The sequence below is a fragment of the Cyprinus carpio genome, chromosome A1, assembly GCF_018340385.1.
Source record: "Cyprinus carpio isolate SPL01 chromosome A1, ASM1834038v1, whole genome shotgun sequence".
NCBI lineage: Eukaryota > Metazoa > Chordata > Actinopteri > Cypriniformes > Cyprinidae > Cyprinus > Cyprinus carpio.
This window is the reverse complement of record NC_056572.1, coordinates 5,440,974-5,457,754: the sequence shown is the minus strand read 5'-3', so window position 1 is coordinate 5,457,754 and position 16,781 is coordinate 5,440,974. Positions and strand designations below refer to the sequence as shown.

Here is a 16,781-nt window from a genome sequence, read left to right as displayed (position 1 = left end):
AACCCTATTTCCAGGAACTAAGAGTTCAAATGGAAAAACAGCAAATGTATAACATTAAAGATGACATAAGAGGTGAGTAAAATCATGCAAGGTCTCTGAACTTTGGGTAGAAGACACACCAACAGTGCCAGATTGACAAACCCTTGGTTTTCCTCGCATAGATTGTCTTTTATTTTTGCTTGATATGAAAATATGGAGTTAACAAGGCCTTGACCTGTTTTATATACCTTAAAAATACTGTACATAATTTAAGGCATAAAAGTGATGCATTTAGCATAAGCATGATTGCCAATCAAGACAAACAATGTGAAAGTTGTTCCAAAATTTAGGACACAACATTAGGCAAAATCCTAAGGAAGCATCATATCCTTTTCAGATAAACCAAGCTCAGAATTCCAAGAAATGTTGACTAAAATATATGTATGTACTGAAACATGAAATATAGTACAATCTAAACTCTAATCTCAAATTTCACTATTTCACCCAATGTCATGATCCATCCCAGGCTTCTGCCACTCTATCAAGGACTTCATTCCCCATAATCCTCTACCCGGTCTCATCAGCACTCATTGTTTGCACCTGTGTCTTGTATGTGTCTTTACTGCATTTTTAAGCCTTGTATCTGGTTCTCCTGTATTTTGGTTCCTGGTTTTGTAATTCTGCCTGTTTTCTGGATTACTCTGTTTGCCTCAGCCCCTTACTCTTTCCTTGTTTTGTATTGCCTATTTGTGTATGACCTTTGCCTGCCTTGAATTATGTTTGTGGATTACCACTTCAATAAACTACTGCATTTGGATCATCTACCATCATGTCTCTGAGCAGTTCATGACAGAAGACTTAGCCAACATGGATCCAACAGTAAGAATCATCCATCTGCGTCAAGGTTTTCGATATCTTTCTCAAGGTATTCGGGACTTTGTGGACATTGCTAACTTCTCTGACCTAGACTGTGTTCTAATTGATCTCCTTGTGTTGGACTCGATGGACTTTATCAATCTAAACTCATCCGTGATGGTCCAGGCATCATGGGCATTATGCCAGTCTTCAGCCATCATGGATACCACGCCAGTGAGTCTGGCTGTCATGAACATTGCTCTTGAAGCAAGTAAGGCTGATGTCCAGTGTGGACCCACTGCTGATTTCAGTGTAAGCGGCAGGCATCCCGGTGACCTCAGCGCTCTCAAGCTCAGCCCTTCCAGTAATGGCGGTTGCTATTTTGTGTGGGCTATACAAGCTTCTGAAGTGGCAATGTCTGCTCCAGTCCATGAGTATGGTCCAGAGCCTGCCTCAGTTCATAAGTCAGCTCCTGAGCCCACTCCAGTCCATGAATCTGCTCCACATCCTCCCCCGTCCGTGAATCTGTGCGAGAGTCCACTCAAGCCAGCCTGTGATTTCCCTGTCTGTCCTGACTCCAGTCATAGCCAAGGAGGCTGCCTTTGAGCTCAAAGTCTGCCCTGTCATGGCCAAGGAAGCAGTCTCTGAGCTCTTCTCCTGTCCTGTCACTGCCAAAGAGGCCATCCCTGAATCCCTTGTCTGCCCTTTCATGACCAAGAAGGTCATGTCTGAGCTCTCCGCCTGTCCTGTCATGGCCAAGGAGGCCATTCTTGAACTCTCTGCTTGCCTGTCATAGCCAATGATGCCATCTCTGAACTGTCTGCCTGTCCTGTTACTGTTAACATCTCTGTGCTCTCTATTGCAGTCCCGCCTGATCCGTCTGGTGGTCTTGTGCTCTGTGTGTTCTTGTTTTACTTTTGTCTGCATGTTCTGTTCTGCCAGATAGGCCCGACCCACCATCCCTCCCTCTGATGCACTCTGCTTCCCTCCTGGACTTGAACTTCTGTTGTTTTGGAGTGTCTGGAAGCCATTCCTTTTGGGGAGGGGTTATGTCACGATCACCAGCTGAAATGCATTGGTTGTCCACTAGAGGAAAATCCATCCCAGGCTTCTGCCACACTATCAAGGACTTGGTTCTCCCATATCTAGGTTCCTGGTCTTGTTATTCTGCCTGTTTTTGGATTACTCTTTTTGCCTCAGCCCCTTACTCTGTCGTTGTTTTGGATTGCTTATTTGTTTAGGACCTTTGCCTGCCTTTGGATTACGTTTGTGGATTACCCCTTCAATAAACTACTGCATTTGGATCTTCTACCTTCATGTCTCGGCACAGTTCATGACACCCAACATCTGGGTAGGCCTATATGTTTTCTTGTTGTTGTATTGTTAGCTCAGTAACATGCTAACATAAAAATCTATTGGAATCAAATGTGAATTGTTTGCTTTTTTGCAATAACTGCCATTTTGTTTTGGTGTTTGATCATGTTTGAGATTGCTTGACAGTTAGGATGTTGCCTTAGAAACTAGCTGCCTGTGTAACTAATAGACAGCAAGGAAGCTCACTAGATTTTGGAACATAACTTTTGTGTTATGGTGAAAAGGTAAGCAAATCTGGCTTGTTGGTCAAAGGTCTACAGGGTGAGATCGTGCTGGTGCGGGGCTGTTGTCATGGGTACCAGTGCTGGGGCGGGGCCTGTGTCTTTTGGGCTGCTGGCTAGGTTGGTTTTGTTGTTAACCTGCAAGTGGGACGAGGAGCAGATCACACATTACCAAATATCACACTGATGGGGTGTGCTGCATCACACTAAGGTTACAAAATTACGCAAAACTGGGGAAAAAAATGAATTTTGTGACCGGGCATCCACAAGTAGAAAAAATACACAGATATACTGACAAACACAGATACACATGAGGGAGCTGGGGAGCTGATGATCTGATGATACATTATCTCACACACACCATTGGTGTGGGCTACTGGTTAATGTTCGCCAAATAGCGGTTTAGGCATTACTTAAGTAAACACGGTCAGGCTTTATTCTTGTATGCGACATTCACTTTTCATGATCCAATCAATTTCTGACCATTTTATATTTTTATGTGGAATATCCTGTTTAAAATTTCACATTATGAATGTAAAATGGCTTGTGACCGACAATTCACTTTTACTTTTTATTAATAATTATAATTTTATTAATTTATATCCATTCTTGACTTTAAAATGATTTGTGAAAGCTGGCCAATTACTTCAAAGTTTTATATAAAATCTGATAAACGCAAACTTGAGTGACAGGACTGTGAGACAAACCATCATCGGATTCTGTTACTCATGTCAGAAAACTCTTGTGAACTGTTTTAGATTAAATGATCAGAAAATAAAATTCCAAATGAGAAAAGGAGACAAACTCGAGAACTGAAAAACATTGATTGGAAAGTAGATGGGGCAAATTTACTAAACAATATTTCAACAAAACCTGCATCTTTTGTGGTCTCTGCCATAGTGCTTCACTGTGTGTATTTAAATGAAGTAACTGTCATTCATTTTAGGAACAATTCCTCTTTTCTTTGTAGGTTATAGGCTTATTATAGATTGCATTTCTTTCCTTTCTTTTGTGAATTCCTAAAGATTATTTTTATTGAATTTCCCCATAGTGGTTTAATTAAAAGAAAAAACACTGGAATAACAAATCACATTCATATTCAGTAAACAAGACAAAATTAAAATTAGAATGAGGGGTCATTACATTTCATTTCCTGCAAATTCAGGGAATGAACTAAACTAAACCTTTCATTAATGACTGAAAGATCAAATATTCATTTTACTGCCAAAATTTTATCTATTTCCTAAATAAAACCTGAAAATTGAAATTGAAATGGAATTTATCAAAATGCCACACAGCAGTCTAATATATTAACTATATTATAATTGAATTGGAAACTTATCCGATTAAAGACCTCAGAATTTCTGGGGAAAAAACATCCAACAAAAAACACAAACATAAAGAATGCACAATGTTCTGCTGCAAGATTATTCTCAGGCATTGCCAAGTACTCATGTTGTTTATACATTTTAGTTTTGCCAAAAAATGAATGGGAAACAGATTTAACCCACCTTCACACCATCTGTCTTCTTGTTCAACAAGCTCTTGGCTGCTGTTGGGTGAAAAATAAAAGGGAACGGTAAATAGTTATGTATTATAACATTACAAATCCATGAAGCCACATGCAGCAGGCATTCTGAGATTTTTGTGTTACAAGACCTCGGGCAGGAGAAACAATTCATACAAATCATTCATTTTTAGGATAGGAAATCTTGGTAAACAAATGCATGGCTAAGGGATCAAAAAGATTAAACCCAGACACAATTAAAACCAAAATAAGCAACTCTGTTTTTAGGGGATGTGTGTTTGTGTTCAAAAATTATATACTGTACGAATTTTGTTTGTTTGTTTGTTTGTTTTTTTTGGTGTGCTGTACAATCCCCTCGTTGGTAAACATCAAGAAAAAAAGTGACTTTTTTTACCCCATTAAAATACTTATTACTTTTCTTTTATAAATGTCTTGATAATTGAACTGTTGAAAATGTGCTATGTGCATAGATATTGTAAATCGGTTAATGATATTATATTATATTATATCACAAAATAGCATGCAACATATTTTACAGTCTTCAAACTTCTTGAACCAAAAGTATAAATGAAGCGCACACACTTACCCTCAAAGATAAAGTTGCTTTAAAATACAGTTTATCACAAAATAAGTGCAGATGACCATACAGCTACTGTATTACGCTAAATCAAATTATAGTAAAACATGTTTTGAACTATATTTTGGTAACAGCCATCATATGTAAATGCGAAACCTCTGAATTATACCTTATATATAAATGTAACATTCCAGGATGTACATGAACATATGCAGATGGAAATATAACCAGAAAATGAGCAAGACAAAAAACTCTCCCAGTAACTTAGAATTATTATTGTGATTACATTCATAAAGAACTTGTTTTTATAATATTACTGAATATGCGTATTTGCAGTTGAAACTTCAAGTTTTGTTTGTTTAAAACACTGAATGTAAGTTCATATAAGTTCAACTAAGTGTCAGTTGACATTATGAATGTAATCTGTTTGATTCCATGCAAACAAGGGTAATTAATATCTCAGAGTAACAGGGAAGTGTGTCAAACAAGCAAACCAGCACACTGGTTAGAGTAAAAACACATCCCCTTCTTATGTCCAGTCAGACTCTTACCTCACGAGACACACCGGACCCCCCCAAAAAGAGATAAAGCAATGATAAACAGAAAAGAAATGTTAAATAAAATGTCTGAAATGGCGTGTGTTACCACCTTACTTTTTAAAACAGCCTTTGTTAAATACAAATAATAATAAAAATAAACACCAAATTAACTGTAAAATAACTAATAACAAGGTTTATGAAAAAAATAGCATTATGAATCAAGTTCACACATAAGAATATAAGAAGAAGAGAGTTTAATACAGCTGTAGGATGTATTAAACACACACACACATTCATACATACAGGTCAGCAGAGCCAGACATACCTGAGAAGTTTCTTGTGACCAGGAGAGTGGTCAAAATTGCACCCTAGTTGCAAAAAAAGTTTTGAAAATGAAAGAAAAGGAATAAAACAACAAGCAAGAGAGAAATGAAAGAAAGAGTACAGAAGCAACAGCAGGAGCAATATATACCCTAATTTTTATGATTTATTTAGAGGATGACTAATTTCCTAGAATATCTTGTTTGTTTGGGCATTGCAGATAATTATTGCATTACACAATCAATTCTTCGATTCTTTGGAAATAATGAATAAAGAATTTTTTTTTCTTCTTCTTCTAATTTACACATAATACCACCAGTTACTTTTTTAAATAAAGAATGTGTTACTTTTCTGGCAAATACAATTGAAAACGTTAACTTTTCCACAACAATGGCACTTTTTGTCCCAGGGTTACCCTGCTGGTAGATAGCCTGAAACTACATCATTATCCAAAAATAACTAACTTACTTTCTGTAATAATTGACAAATGTAATATAATTAATTAGTATAGGTAGTAATGCTATAATATAATGCAGTACTTTTAAAATAAGCCTTCTGGATCTAGATCTTACAGTGAGGAGGTAAATCTATAGTTTGTGAAACTCTGAGAAGTGTAAAGAAAGCTGAAGATTGGTCAAAACGTGTAGAAGTTTTGACCAAAACTAACCTTGAGTTTCCTTCTGGCATTGAATTTCTTCAAGCACTCCACAGTTTCCTGTCTGTGCATCATAGAGGCTACAGTGGAGCGTTGCTACAGAAAGACAGAATGATTCCAAACCATTAGAGAGGATTAGGAAATTATTTTCTTGTACAGTATATAAAGAAGCATGCATTTTAGTGTTTTTGTGTGTTGAAACACATACGCAGATCCAAGGGTGTTTGAGGGCTTCAGCAGCTGTAATGCGTTTAGAAGGATTGATAGTCAACATCTTATTAATCAGATCTTTAGCTTCAGGGGTCACTGTGTCCCACTCAGGTGAAGGAAACTACATACAGACATGAAACATAACAGAATAATCAATCAAATAATAATTCTTGTATGAATTTGTCAGTCTTAGAAGCCTGAAGATTGCATCAATTTATCATCAGAGTTATTAGCAATATCATCAGATCTTGCATTTGTAGCTCTATAGTGTGTTCTTAGTGCACCTTTTTTGTGAACATTTTGCAGGCAAATCATTGGAAATTCAGACTCACGTCATATGCACCAGCCTTAATCTGCTGATAGAGGCGATGCTGGTCTTCATCCCAAAATGGTGGATATCCAACCAGCAGAATGTAGAGAATCACACCTATGAAACATATCTTCTATTATAGCCGCACTGAAAGAGGAACATTCTTCAAACAAATACTTGAATATCAATTAACTTGTGTCTGTATTCAAGCAATCATATTCAAGCACTAGTACTGTATCATGAAACCATATAGTGTTTTTTTTTTTTTTTGGGGATATGGTACATTGGTACTACTATGTTTTTTTGGACATGTGCCATAGCAATTTTTTTGTTATTATTATTTAAGATTACATTCCAAGGTATTCCTTGAAGAGTGGCCTTTTTAAATACTTTGGTGCATGAATATACAGTAGTAATCATTCTGTACTGTTTAGAATGTATATCTCAAAGTTCCATTGTATTACCATTTGATCATCTTTTTGTAAGTTGGAAGAACTTCCTGATGATGAATTTGAATAATTGTGCAATCGTTTTTACATCAAGACTTAATTGAAACACTCGTTCAACTGCTTGCATTGGACTAACTAGTTTTAAAGACAATTTACCACGGACACTCCATTTAGCTGATTAGATTCAATGCTGCTTAAAAACTCAGACTGCAATAATTTAATAATCAGTTAATCTACTTCAACAGTGACATCCATCACACTGACTCGCTTACGAGGCTGATATTTTTGTGACTCATTCATCCCTTACCACAGGCCCACATGTCCACAGGTTTGCCATAAGGATCTTTCCTCAAGACCTCTGGGGACAGGTACCCTGGAGTACCAGCAAAACCTGAACAGAGAGCGCGGTTTAGAAAAGTAAGGGAGCGGATTCTTCAGTATTTAATTGTTATAGTTTAGAACAAATAAAGTGTATTTTCGGCACGCATAAACCTAGTCATGCAAAATAGCAAAAATACTAATAAAGCAGTGTTCCCTGTACAATTCAAAAGTAACACACAATTCAAAAGGATTTCAAACTAATAACTAATTGTGATTAATCCATTAATAGTTCCAGTTCTACAGAGCGATTCATTAGTGAACTGACTACACTGATCATGTTATATTGCTTGTTTTGCATGCAACCATTATCTCGCTGTATCGATTCTTTTAATATTATAATAAAATATTATAAAAACAATATAATAAATTCAAACTGCAAACTTGTAAAATATAATTCATTTTACAGCAGCAGTGTTACTATTAAATAGGGGTACTGGGAACACTGCTTCAAAGATATAAGTGGATAGAATATTTATTTTTTATATATAATTTTGTAGTGCTTACCAAACCATGCCTGCTGATCACCCTGGACCTCTATGGCCAAACCAAAGTCAGCAAGCTTAACTGCCGCCCCCTTCATCTTACTGGCCAACAGCAAATTCTCAGGCTTTAAGAATAGCATACAGACACACAAGCATATCACTAAATGGTCCTAATTGTCCCTTAGGTAATGGCTTTTCTAAAAGCAGCTATTTATTGAATAAAATACTTTTTTAATAGCAGCCATGCTATGATGACTCATTCATCCTCAGCAGGACATTTTGGACAAAGGACAAAAAAGCTAAATCTGTCAAAGTCTGAATTGTATCGCACAAACGTGGATTGATTATCACTAGCTAAAAGGCTTTGAAAGGATAAAATATTAGATTCTCAGACACAGCAAGGCTATTTTCTGTTAGACAATACGAGATCCGGCAACGTCAGACTGTGCTATATTTGGCACTGGACTGTGCTACATTGAGCGCCACTGTCTGGAGAAGCATAAGTGTGTGTGAAAGTGTGTGTGTTCTGACCTTCAGATCCCTGTGGACGATCCCATTAACATGGCAGTGATGAACGCTCTCCAAAATCTGCTGAATGCAGTGACTAAAAGAGAGAGAGAGAGTGAAAGAGAAGGTAAGACAGAGGGTTAGAGTGACAAAGACAAGCGACATAAAAAATCAAGCGACATAATCAGTTAAAAGAGAGAACTTATAGGGACTTAAAAATGCAGTTGTTAATTGTACATAGAATTATACATGCATGAATGTATGCAGTCATTAATCATCATGCCGCACATTTTCTTGTCCAGCCCCGATTAGACATAAATGCACATTTTCCTTTACACATGCAAAATTACACTCGAGGAGGTGAGGCTGTAAAGAGAAGCAGTGTATAATTTATCATCGGTATAAATAACTCGCACACAGAGAAACAGGCTCACAAGAGAGTCATGTGACCTAAAAGAACTGTCTGTAAGCATATTTTATGTAGAACAAACTCGACGTTAATGAATGTTGTAATATGCTAGTTATAATATGTCTGTCTGAATGTTCTTACCTGGCATCAGCCTCACTGTAGTACTCTCTTGCTACAATGTCTTCAAACAGCTCACCTCCAGTAACCCTGAGGTCAAAGGTCAATAAAGTTGAAGTTAATGAATTTCAAAGCCATGCAAAAAAGCTTTTTTTTTTTTTTTTTTTTTTTTTGAGGTTTACAAGCAATGCGCTTTTCTATCCACAATCCTGAATCAGATAAGTCTCTGTTACTACAGAAGTGAAGTCGCTTAATTGCAAGTTATTTGCAAAATAAATAGTTTTTTGAACCACTTATATAGGACTTCATCATATATAGCATCATTATATGCTATTTTATTAAGTATATTGCATTTGAAAAATGATTAAAGCATACTACTGAATGCATTAAATGAACTAAAATATATTTAATGTCAATTTTGTTACAACTTAAATGTCATGTATTTAAATATATTTGTAATTTCAAATTTGTAATGGGGAAGTTGCAAACTTTAAATGTAATACTGAATAGTACATTTAAAATTATAACCAATTGCTTTACATGCTGTAGTATGTTAGTCAATATATCAAAATAAGTTTACAAAAGATGCCTGACAAGATTATTAAAACAATGCTTTAAAATGTATTTTAAGTAAAACTTAACAATGACTAAAGGTCATATACTATAAATAAGATATTTTGATTAAATTTTAAGTGCTCTTTTTAAAGGTGGACTAAATGTGTTAAGAAATGAATGATACTAGCACATTTAAATAGCCTCTTATTTAATTAATATTATATAAGTACAATCTTTTAAAACATATACCTTTAAGATTTCAAGTATACTACCAGTGCACAAATTAAATGCAAAGGAATTGCCTGGTCTTTGTACTCTACAAAATGCATTCATATTAGACTGACCTACTGTACCTGCAAAATGCAGTTTTTAGTTTGATTTGAGCCAGAGAAGCAATATTGAATGCCATATTTATCATCATTTGAATTTAAAAATTAAAGCTAAACCGTTTTGGCTGAGTGGACATGTTTACTGATTCAGACTAGCCAGACTGATTCAGTTACGTCTTTCACAATGCTTAATTTGATGTGTAGTTCATACTCGTTTTCCTCAAAAATTTGTGAATGTTGTGTTATATTTTGTGTAATATTTGCCGTTTGGTTGATAGCTTCTGAAAGCTAGTCTAATGTTAAAGTGAGCTGAATTGTGGAGTTCTATTCAAAACCAAAACTAAAATTCAACACTATGTTTATTCATACAAAATCTAACAGTATTCAAAAATAGCAGTGGAAGCAGTTGTCATACTGTGTGAATGTGGGTCACAAACACTTGAATATTACTGAATATGACAGCTTGTGTCTCTCTTCTTGTTTTCCACCGCTTGTTTGTCCTTGGGTTCTCCTCTCTTTATGTCTGCCTTTCTCCCATCAGCCGCATCAGTTACTAGCAGAACTACATCATAAGCCATTTACGACAGAAGACATTTCTCGATGTCATGCAGACAGGAGTCAGCACAATCCACTGGTCTGCTCTATTTCAAAGCCTATATTCATACAGTCAGTGTTTAGGATTTTTTAACTGTATTCACAAACAGGTGTGACTTTTGAATTTTCCTGTTCATTCAATAATATATTGATTATACTACTGGTCAAAAGTTTGTAATAATTATGATTTTTAATGTTTCTAAAAAAAAAGTTTTGCTCACCAAGGCTGCATTTATTTGATCAAAAATGCAGTAAAAACTGTAATAATGTGATATATTATTAACATTTATATGAACTGTTTTCTATTTATATATACAGTATACATATTTTAAAAGGTAATTATTCCTGTGAAGGTAATGCTGAATTTTCAGCAGTCTTACTAGAGTCTTTAATGTCACATGATTTTTCAGAAATCATTCTAATGTGCTGATTTGGCACTCAAGAAACATATATTATTATCAATGTTGAAACAGTTTTTGCTTCTTAATATTTTTAAAACACTATCATTGAAAAGTTTGGGATAAATACGTTTTTTATATATACTTTTATTCAGCATAGGACACATTAAATTAAAAAAAGTGACAGCAAAGACATTTTAAGTTTCAAAAGATTTCTATTTTGAATAAATATTGTTCGTTGAACTTTTAATTCATCAAAGAATCCTGAAAGAAAATGTATCACTGTTTCTACAAAAATGTTAAGCAGAAAAACAGCATTGATAATAATAAGAATCATTATTAAAAATTGATTCCAAAAATAATTTTTATAAATTATTATAAATATTCATTATAATTATTATATTTTATAAATAATTTTACATTAAAACATTTCTTTTAAATTGTAATAATACTTCATACTGTTGGTGTTTTTACCATATTTTCAAATAAATGAGCATAAAATACATAGCAAAAACATTTATAAATATATAATAATTCTAGAACTTATGACAGGTAGGGTATATCATATGATATAAGAATGGGGTTGTCATGCTAGTTTATAATCAGACTGTTTGTGTACGTAACTATTTAATGCTGTAAAACAGGACTGACAACTGTATGAAGCGGCATTGTGAACGTCAAAAAAAAAATTATATTTTATAAGTCAGTTCTATAAGCAATCCTGAAAGCAGGCTCACAGGCTCAGAGGTTTGCCGAAGGCTGCCCTCTGGGCACTGTCCTGTTATCATATAAATATCAGTAGCACTTTGTAAATGGGGCAGTCTAATACTAACCACACTGAGGAAGCAAAGATGGAAAAGAAAACCTAATAAGAAGTGTGGAGAAAAAGAGGAGATAAAGTTAATATACTTACAGATCAAAAACTAGGTAATGGAAACCCTCCTCCGATATACTGTCATGGAGTCGAACTACAAAGAGAATTTTTCTCTGTCATTTCCTCATCTTTAGTTACCATTAGGCAATACAAATTTCTGGTAAAGTGTCTCTGGAAATCTGAGTCCATTACCAATATTCGGGTGTTTCAAGAGACGGCAAATCCTTGCCTCTCTCTCCAGCTTCTGGTGATCTGAAACAGATTCCAAAAAAACAATTTGTTGAGACTATAGCTGATATACTAGACATGTTTTAACCGATAAGGTACTGCACACAGATCTATTCATAATACAGTGCATTTTCATGTTTCTGTTAGAGACAGATCTTTTAAATACCACCAGAGGACAGTGTTTTGATGCCTGTGAGTGTGTATGCGGGGCAGATGGCACCCTGACCCACAGAAAACTATAAATAACCACATGCGCTCCTCACTCTTCTGTACTAATCCGATATAAAAAACATACTAAACTTAACTCGCAATCAGAAAAAACACAATTCTCTAAAGAATCATGTGACATGATTCAGTATGCAAAATAATTTAAAGCATCTGGCGGCAGTCACAATCATTCAATAAGCCACAGTTAAGGTGGAAAGGGGGGGGGGGGGGGGGGGGGGGGCAAATTAAGAAAGCAAATTTTGTTTAAGAAAAACACAGTACTGCATAGTGTGCAGTACTTCCTAATGAAAAAAAAAAAAGAAACAGTCTGCAATATGTAAAGATTCAAAATGTTACATTGTTGTCACATGACCTAATTATGCTGAATTCTAAATTCATGCTAAATTTATCTGACAAGGGGTTGGTGTTTTTTTTTTTCTTTTTTTTTTTTTTGTAAAATTTCTGATTTAAAAATTAGTTAAAGGGATAGTTCACCTTAAAAATGAAATTTCTGTCATCTACTCACCCTCATGTCATTTCTTTCTTCTGTATAAAATACATATTTAATTAACCTTTCATTTCCAACTTTTCATTTTGCAGTATTTTATGCATGCTGTATACATTTTGCTAAACAGTATGAATAAAACACTGCAAAAAAAAAGCATGAAATGCATTCTGGTATGCACGTAGTCATAACCACAGCTGATTCATTGTGAAATGAAGTCTGGTGAATCATATGAAATTGAGATTCATTTAAATTGGAATTGAGATCATAAATGAATAGCTCATTTCTGCTCAGCCTTAGGCCACAATGAATTTGTGAAGAGGGGTGAGGGGGATAAAATAGCATGCACATTAGCTCAAATCACTCAGTTTCCTGTTTTTACAGAATAAGATCAGTTTATTTCAGCTTGTCATAACTCTCTCTTTCTACCACTAATAAACTCCCCCCAGCCCCAGCTCCACAGGTAGTCCACCTACCAACCGGCCAGACATCTGTTGTCTAGCAACTCCTCCACCAATCAGAACACGGAGGCCTCTCTTCCTCTCTGCAGTGGAACCAGCCCTGCATGCAAATATCAGAACCCTCCGGATCCACAGAACCCAAGCAGTTACAGCAGAACTCTCAAAGTTCAGCACCAAACTTTAATACCATCTCCTGTTGTCCCATTCAAATGAGACTACAGGTCAATAAATAGTTCTTAACAATCCATGATCATATTTCTCACATAACATATTTGAACAAAAATGTTTCAGCTCAAGAATTATGCGCAGATAAGTAAGCGAATTCCCAAGACTTGCTTAGATCTGCGCTGAAGCAGATGGCTCTTTCATGCACTGAACAATATTAGTGCTATTAATCTGGCTCTGGACCGAGAACAACCACTATCATAAATAACACTTTCATTATTGGACAACAGCAATGAAACAATTAATGCAGCAAACCAAAATTATGGATTTTTGCATTAGTGTCTGGAATATAATAGAGAGAAAGACATATTATATAAACATCTAAAATCACAAGGGAAAATTGTAATACAATGTAGAACTGTATAATACAAAATCTAACATTGGAAAATCTAAATATATTTTCATTACAAATTATATAATCAGCATAACAATTTGTGTGAAAATGTAACATTCTTGAGAATATCTTATAATTTAATGTTGCTAAAATTAATATAAAATGTATTTCATGTTCTAAAATGCTATGTATGTATAAACGCTACATGTACATAATGGTATAATTAATATAAAATATGATATAAATAAAATATAATAATATTTTACAGGGGGGGGTGCAAAAATTACAATGTTTTATTGTTCTATTAAATGTAGAAGAATGTCATATGACATGCATTGTAAAGACTTCATAGTCTTATGACATACGCTGTTATCTTCTTGCCACTGGCACGCACTTGGGCTATCAATCGTAGCATCAGTTTGGAGAAAAAGGAGAAAAGAGGAACCCTTCTAAACCATAAACCAAGGGCTGAATGTCAACAGATTTGTGGATCTTGGCATTTGTACATGGACTGTTTAAAGAACTGTACACTATACTATATATATGAATCAGGCTTATCAGTAGTAGAGCAGTGTGTGCACTCTACATACAGTATGTGTAAAATGCAGTCTGGTCCTACATTTGACAGTCCCGCCTCCTCCCCTCTTTTTGCTGCTGTTCTCTTTTTTTACTCGCTATCTGAAGCCTTCCGCACTGCAGCAGTGTCTCTCTCTGTGTGTGTGTGTGTGTGTGTGTGTGTGTGTTAGAAGCTGTATGTGTGAGATAGAGTATTCCTTCATGTTTCATGCTGCTTTTCCAGGAGATTAATGAGAGATTTGAGATCATCAGAGAGAGAGAGAGAGAGAGAGAGAGAGAGAGAGAGAGCAATAAACCTCTGAAATAAATGACCAAACCTAGTCCTTTGACTTGGCCATAGCAATCATGCTTGATAAATAAATAAAAAGGAAGGTTCACAATCTTCTGATCTCTACCCAGCTGCCTATATTCAGACCAGAAGAGAACCATGCACTGACTTCATCTTACAGATACAGCTTGATTCACAAATTGTTACTGTTCTTTTTTTTTACTAGTGCTGCAGGTATGAAAGTAGTCAAAAGCATATATTTTTATTTTTGGGGGAATACATAAACTAAGACGATTCAAATTCAATTGTAAATCAGTGTAGATGCCTCTCTTAATAGCTGGGATGTTGAATTGTTCATGATTACTAGCATACTTATTCCACTATTAAATACCAAGTCTTATAAAACTTACAAAGCATACTTTAAATTGTTAATCTTTACTGCAAACTTGCCAAGTTCTCTCACTGAGATGCCCAATACTCAGTGTACATGGACGAGACTGGTAATAGTGGTCACTGGTTATCTGATATGGGTTATCAATGGCCAATACCAATACTGAAAACTATAAAGCCAGTATATTTGATATAGGCTACAATGTTCACAAATAATCTGAAAAAAATATTACAATATTATTTATATATATATATATATATATATATATATATATATATATATATATATATATATATATATATATATATATATATATATATATATTTTTTTTTTTTTTTTTTTTTTTTTTTTTTTTTTTACAGGATTAGTGACAGCACAATTTTCAGCAGTCTTGATTCCAAAGTATTTGTCCCCATTTTTTTTTTCTTCATAGGGATTGAGAAAATCCCTCAGTCAAAGAGTTGTAAGCATGATTGTGAGCATTTAACTACAAACCCAATGAAGAATTGCAAATAAACAAATAATTACAAAAATTAAATATACAATGTAAATGATTAATTTATAGACATTTATTACAATTATAAAATGTAATATGTTTGAAGTTTATGAAGTTTATTGTGTATAAGTTGTTTGAAATTGTAGGAAGACTGATTCAATTACATCTGTCGCAACCGGTGCAGTTCTTGTTTCCATAGTAACGGTTACTACTCTGATTCAATCCAATGTGTTGACCGCTGCAGGATTGTGTGCAGCCGAAATATTCACAGGGAATTAGGCTATTTTACAAAAAAATTTAAAAATAAATAAAACTATAAAAGCACACATAGAAGTAACTTCAGAGCTCATGGTAAATCAATTTAGTGAGGTTTATACATTATTGTTAATTAAAAATCAATAGCGCTATGGAGAAAGTGATTGGCCGACTTCCGAAACACCACTAAAAATATTTGTAAGAAATCCATTATTCATTGACTAGGCTGATGATCGATTTTGAAACTGACGCTAGGAGAGACATTAAGGAGACATCAGGGAAAGCTAATGCTTCTGTTAATTGGCCTAGTGGGGCCAATAATCTCAAAATAGCTGATTTATTGGCCTGACTGATGCATCAGTCTATTACTTTTGGTAAGAGATGACTTCAGTTCAAAGTTATGACCTTTTAGACTATCAAAAATATTGCAAAAGATTGCCCACGCACACACACACACACACACACACACACACACACACACACACACACACAATTAAGGACACACTGAGGATGTACAACTTCAACCATCCAGACAAGAGTTTAGAAAAGAAGATTAAGTTCTCAATGGATATACGGTTCATTACGGAAACATTATAGTGACTGTTCTGCAAACTGTGATGTAGTTTAGCGCCTTTTGTTTACAGCCTCAAGGACAGAAGGTGACAGACCTCTGTGTCTCTCAGGCAAGTGACCCTTTAGCGCCAATGAGACTGTAAACTCTAGTGAGTTACAGCCCTCAGACATGAGAGAATCTGAACTACTGGCCAAAGAGCAAAAGAGAGAGACGGGGAACTGAGAGAATGTGTCTCTAATTAAAAGTGCCCTAGCTATCGCTCCTCAGAATTCTATGGCCTAGTTTATTAAAGTGGGCATTGAGTTTCTCTCTGTGCTATACTACACAGTCTAAGCACTGACCTACTAGTTTTGCACATAGCCTGAACAGAGAAACAGGCTGTGTTCAGAAACTGAAAAATGCAGTCCTTGCAGGTATGATGACTTGGCCCTTGTGAAAAAGAAGTGCGCTTAAGTATACTTTTATAAAGTGTATTTATTGCAGAAATAATTTACTTTAAAAGAACACACATAAGTGCAAATTAAATGTTATTTTCGACGTTTGAATGTATTGTATTTGTAATTAACATCAAATGTATCACATTTTAAAGAGATATTA

General features: G+C 35.0%; 1 protein-coding gene across 7 annotated transcripts in view; it reads right to left on the bottom strand.

Moving 5' to 3' along the window:
* LOC109100816 (calcium/calmodulin-dependent protein kinase type II delta 2 chain) overlaps positions 1-16,781 on the bottom strand; it is a 34,883-nt gene that overhangs the window by 7,314 nt on the left and 10,788 nt on the right. For 5 of the 7 annotated variants that reach the window (XM_042722974.1, XM_042722938.1, XM_042723044.1 and 2 more), the window contains exons 3-14: positions 11,857-11,916; positions 11,704-11,758; positions 8,939-9,004; positions 8,413-8,485; positions 7,904-8,006; positions 7,326-7,409; positions 6,592-6,686; positions 6,258-6,380; positions 6,062-6,145; positions 5,399-5,441; positions 3,941-3,981; positions 2,508-2,567 (exon numbers count right to left, since the gene is read on the bottom strand). In XM_042722974.1, the coding sequence (XP_042578908.1) occupies positions 2,508-2,567; positions 3,941-3,981; positions 5,399-5,441; positions 6,062-6,145; positions 6,258-6,380; positions 6,592-6,686; positions 7,326-7,409; positions 7,904-8,006; positions 8,413-8,485; positions 8,939-9,004; positions 11,704-11,758; positions 11,857-11,916 (887 nt within the window). The remainder of the gene's footprint in view (positions 1-2,507; positions 2,568-3,940; positions 3,982-5,398; positions 5,442-6,061; positions 6,146-6,257; positions 6,381-6,591; positions 6,687-7,325; positions 7,410-7,903; positions 8,007-8,412; positions 8,486-8,938; positions 9,005-11,703; positions 11,759-11,856; positions 11,917-16,781) is intronic. The other 2 variants (XM_042723014.1, XM_042723226.1) reach the window with 1 other exon arrangement.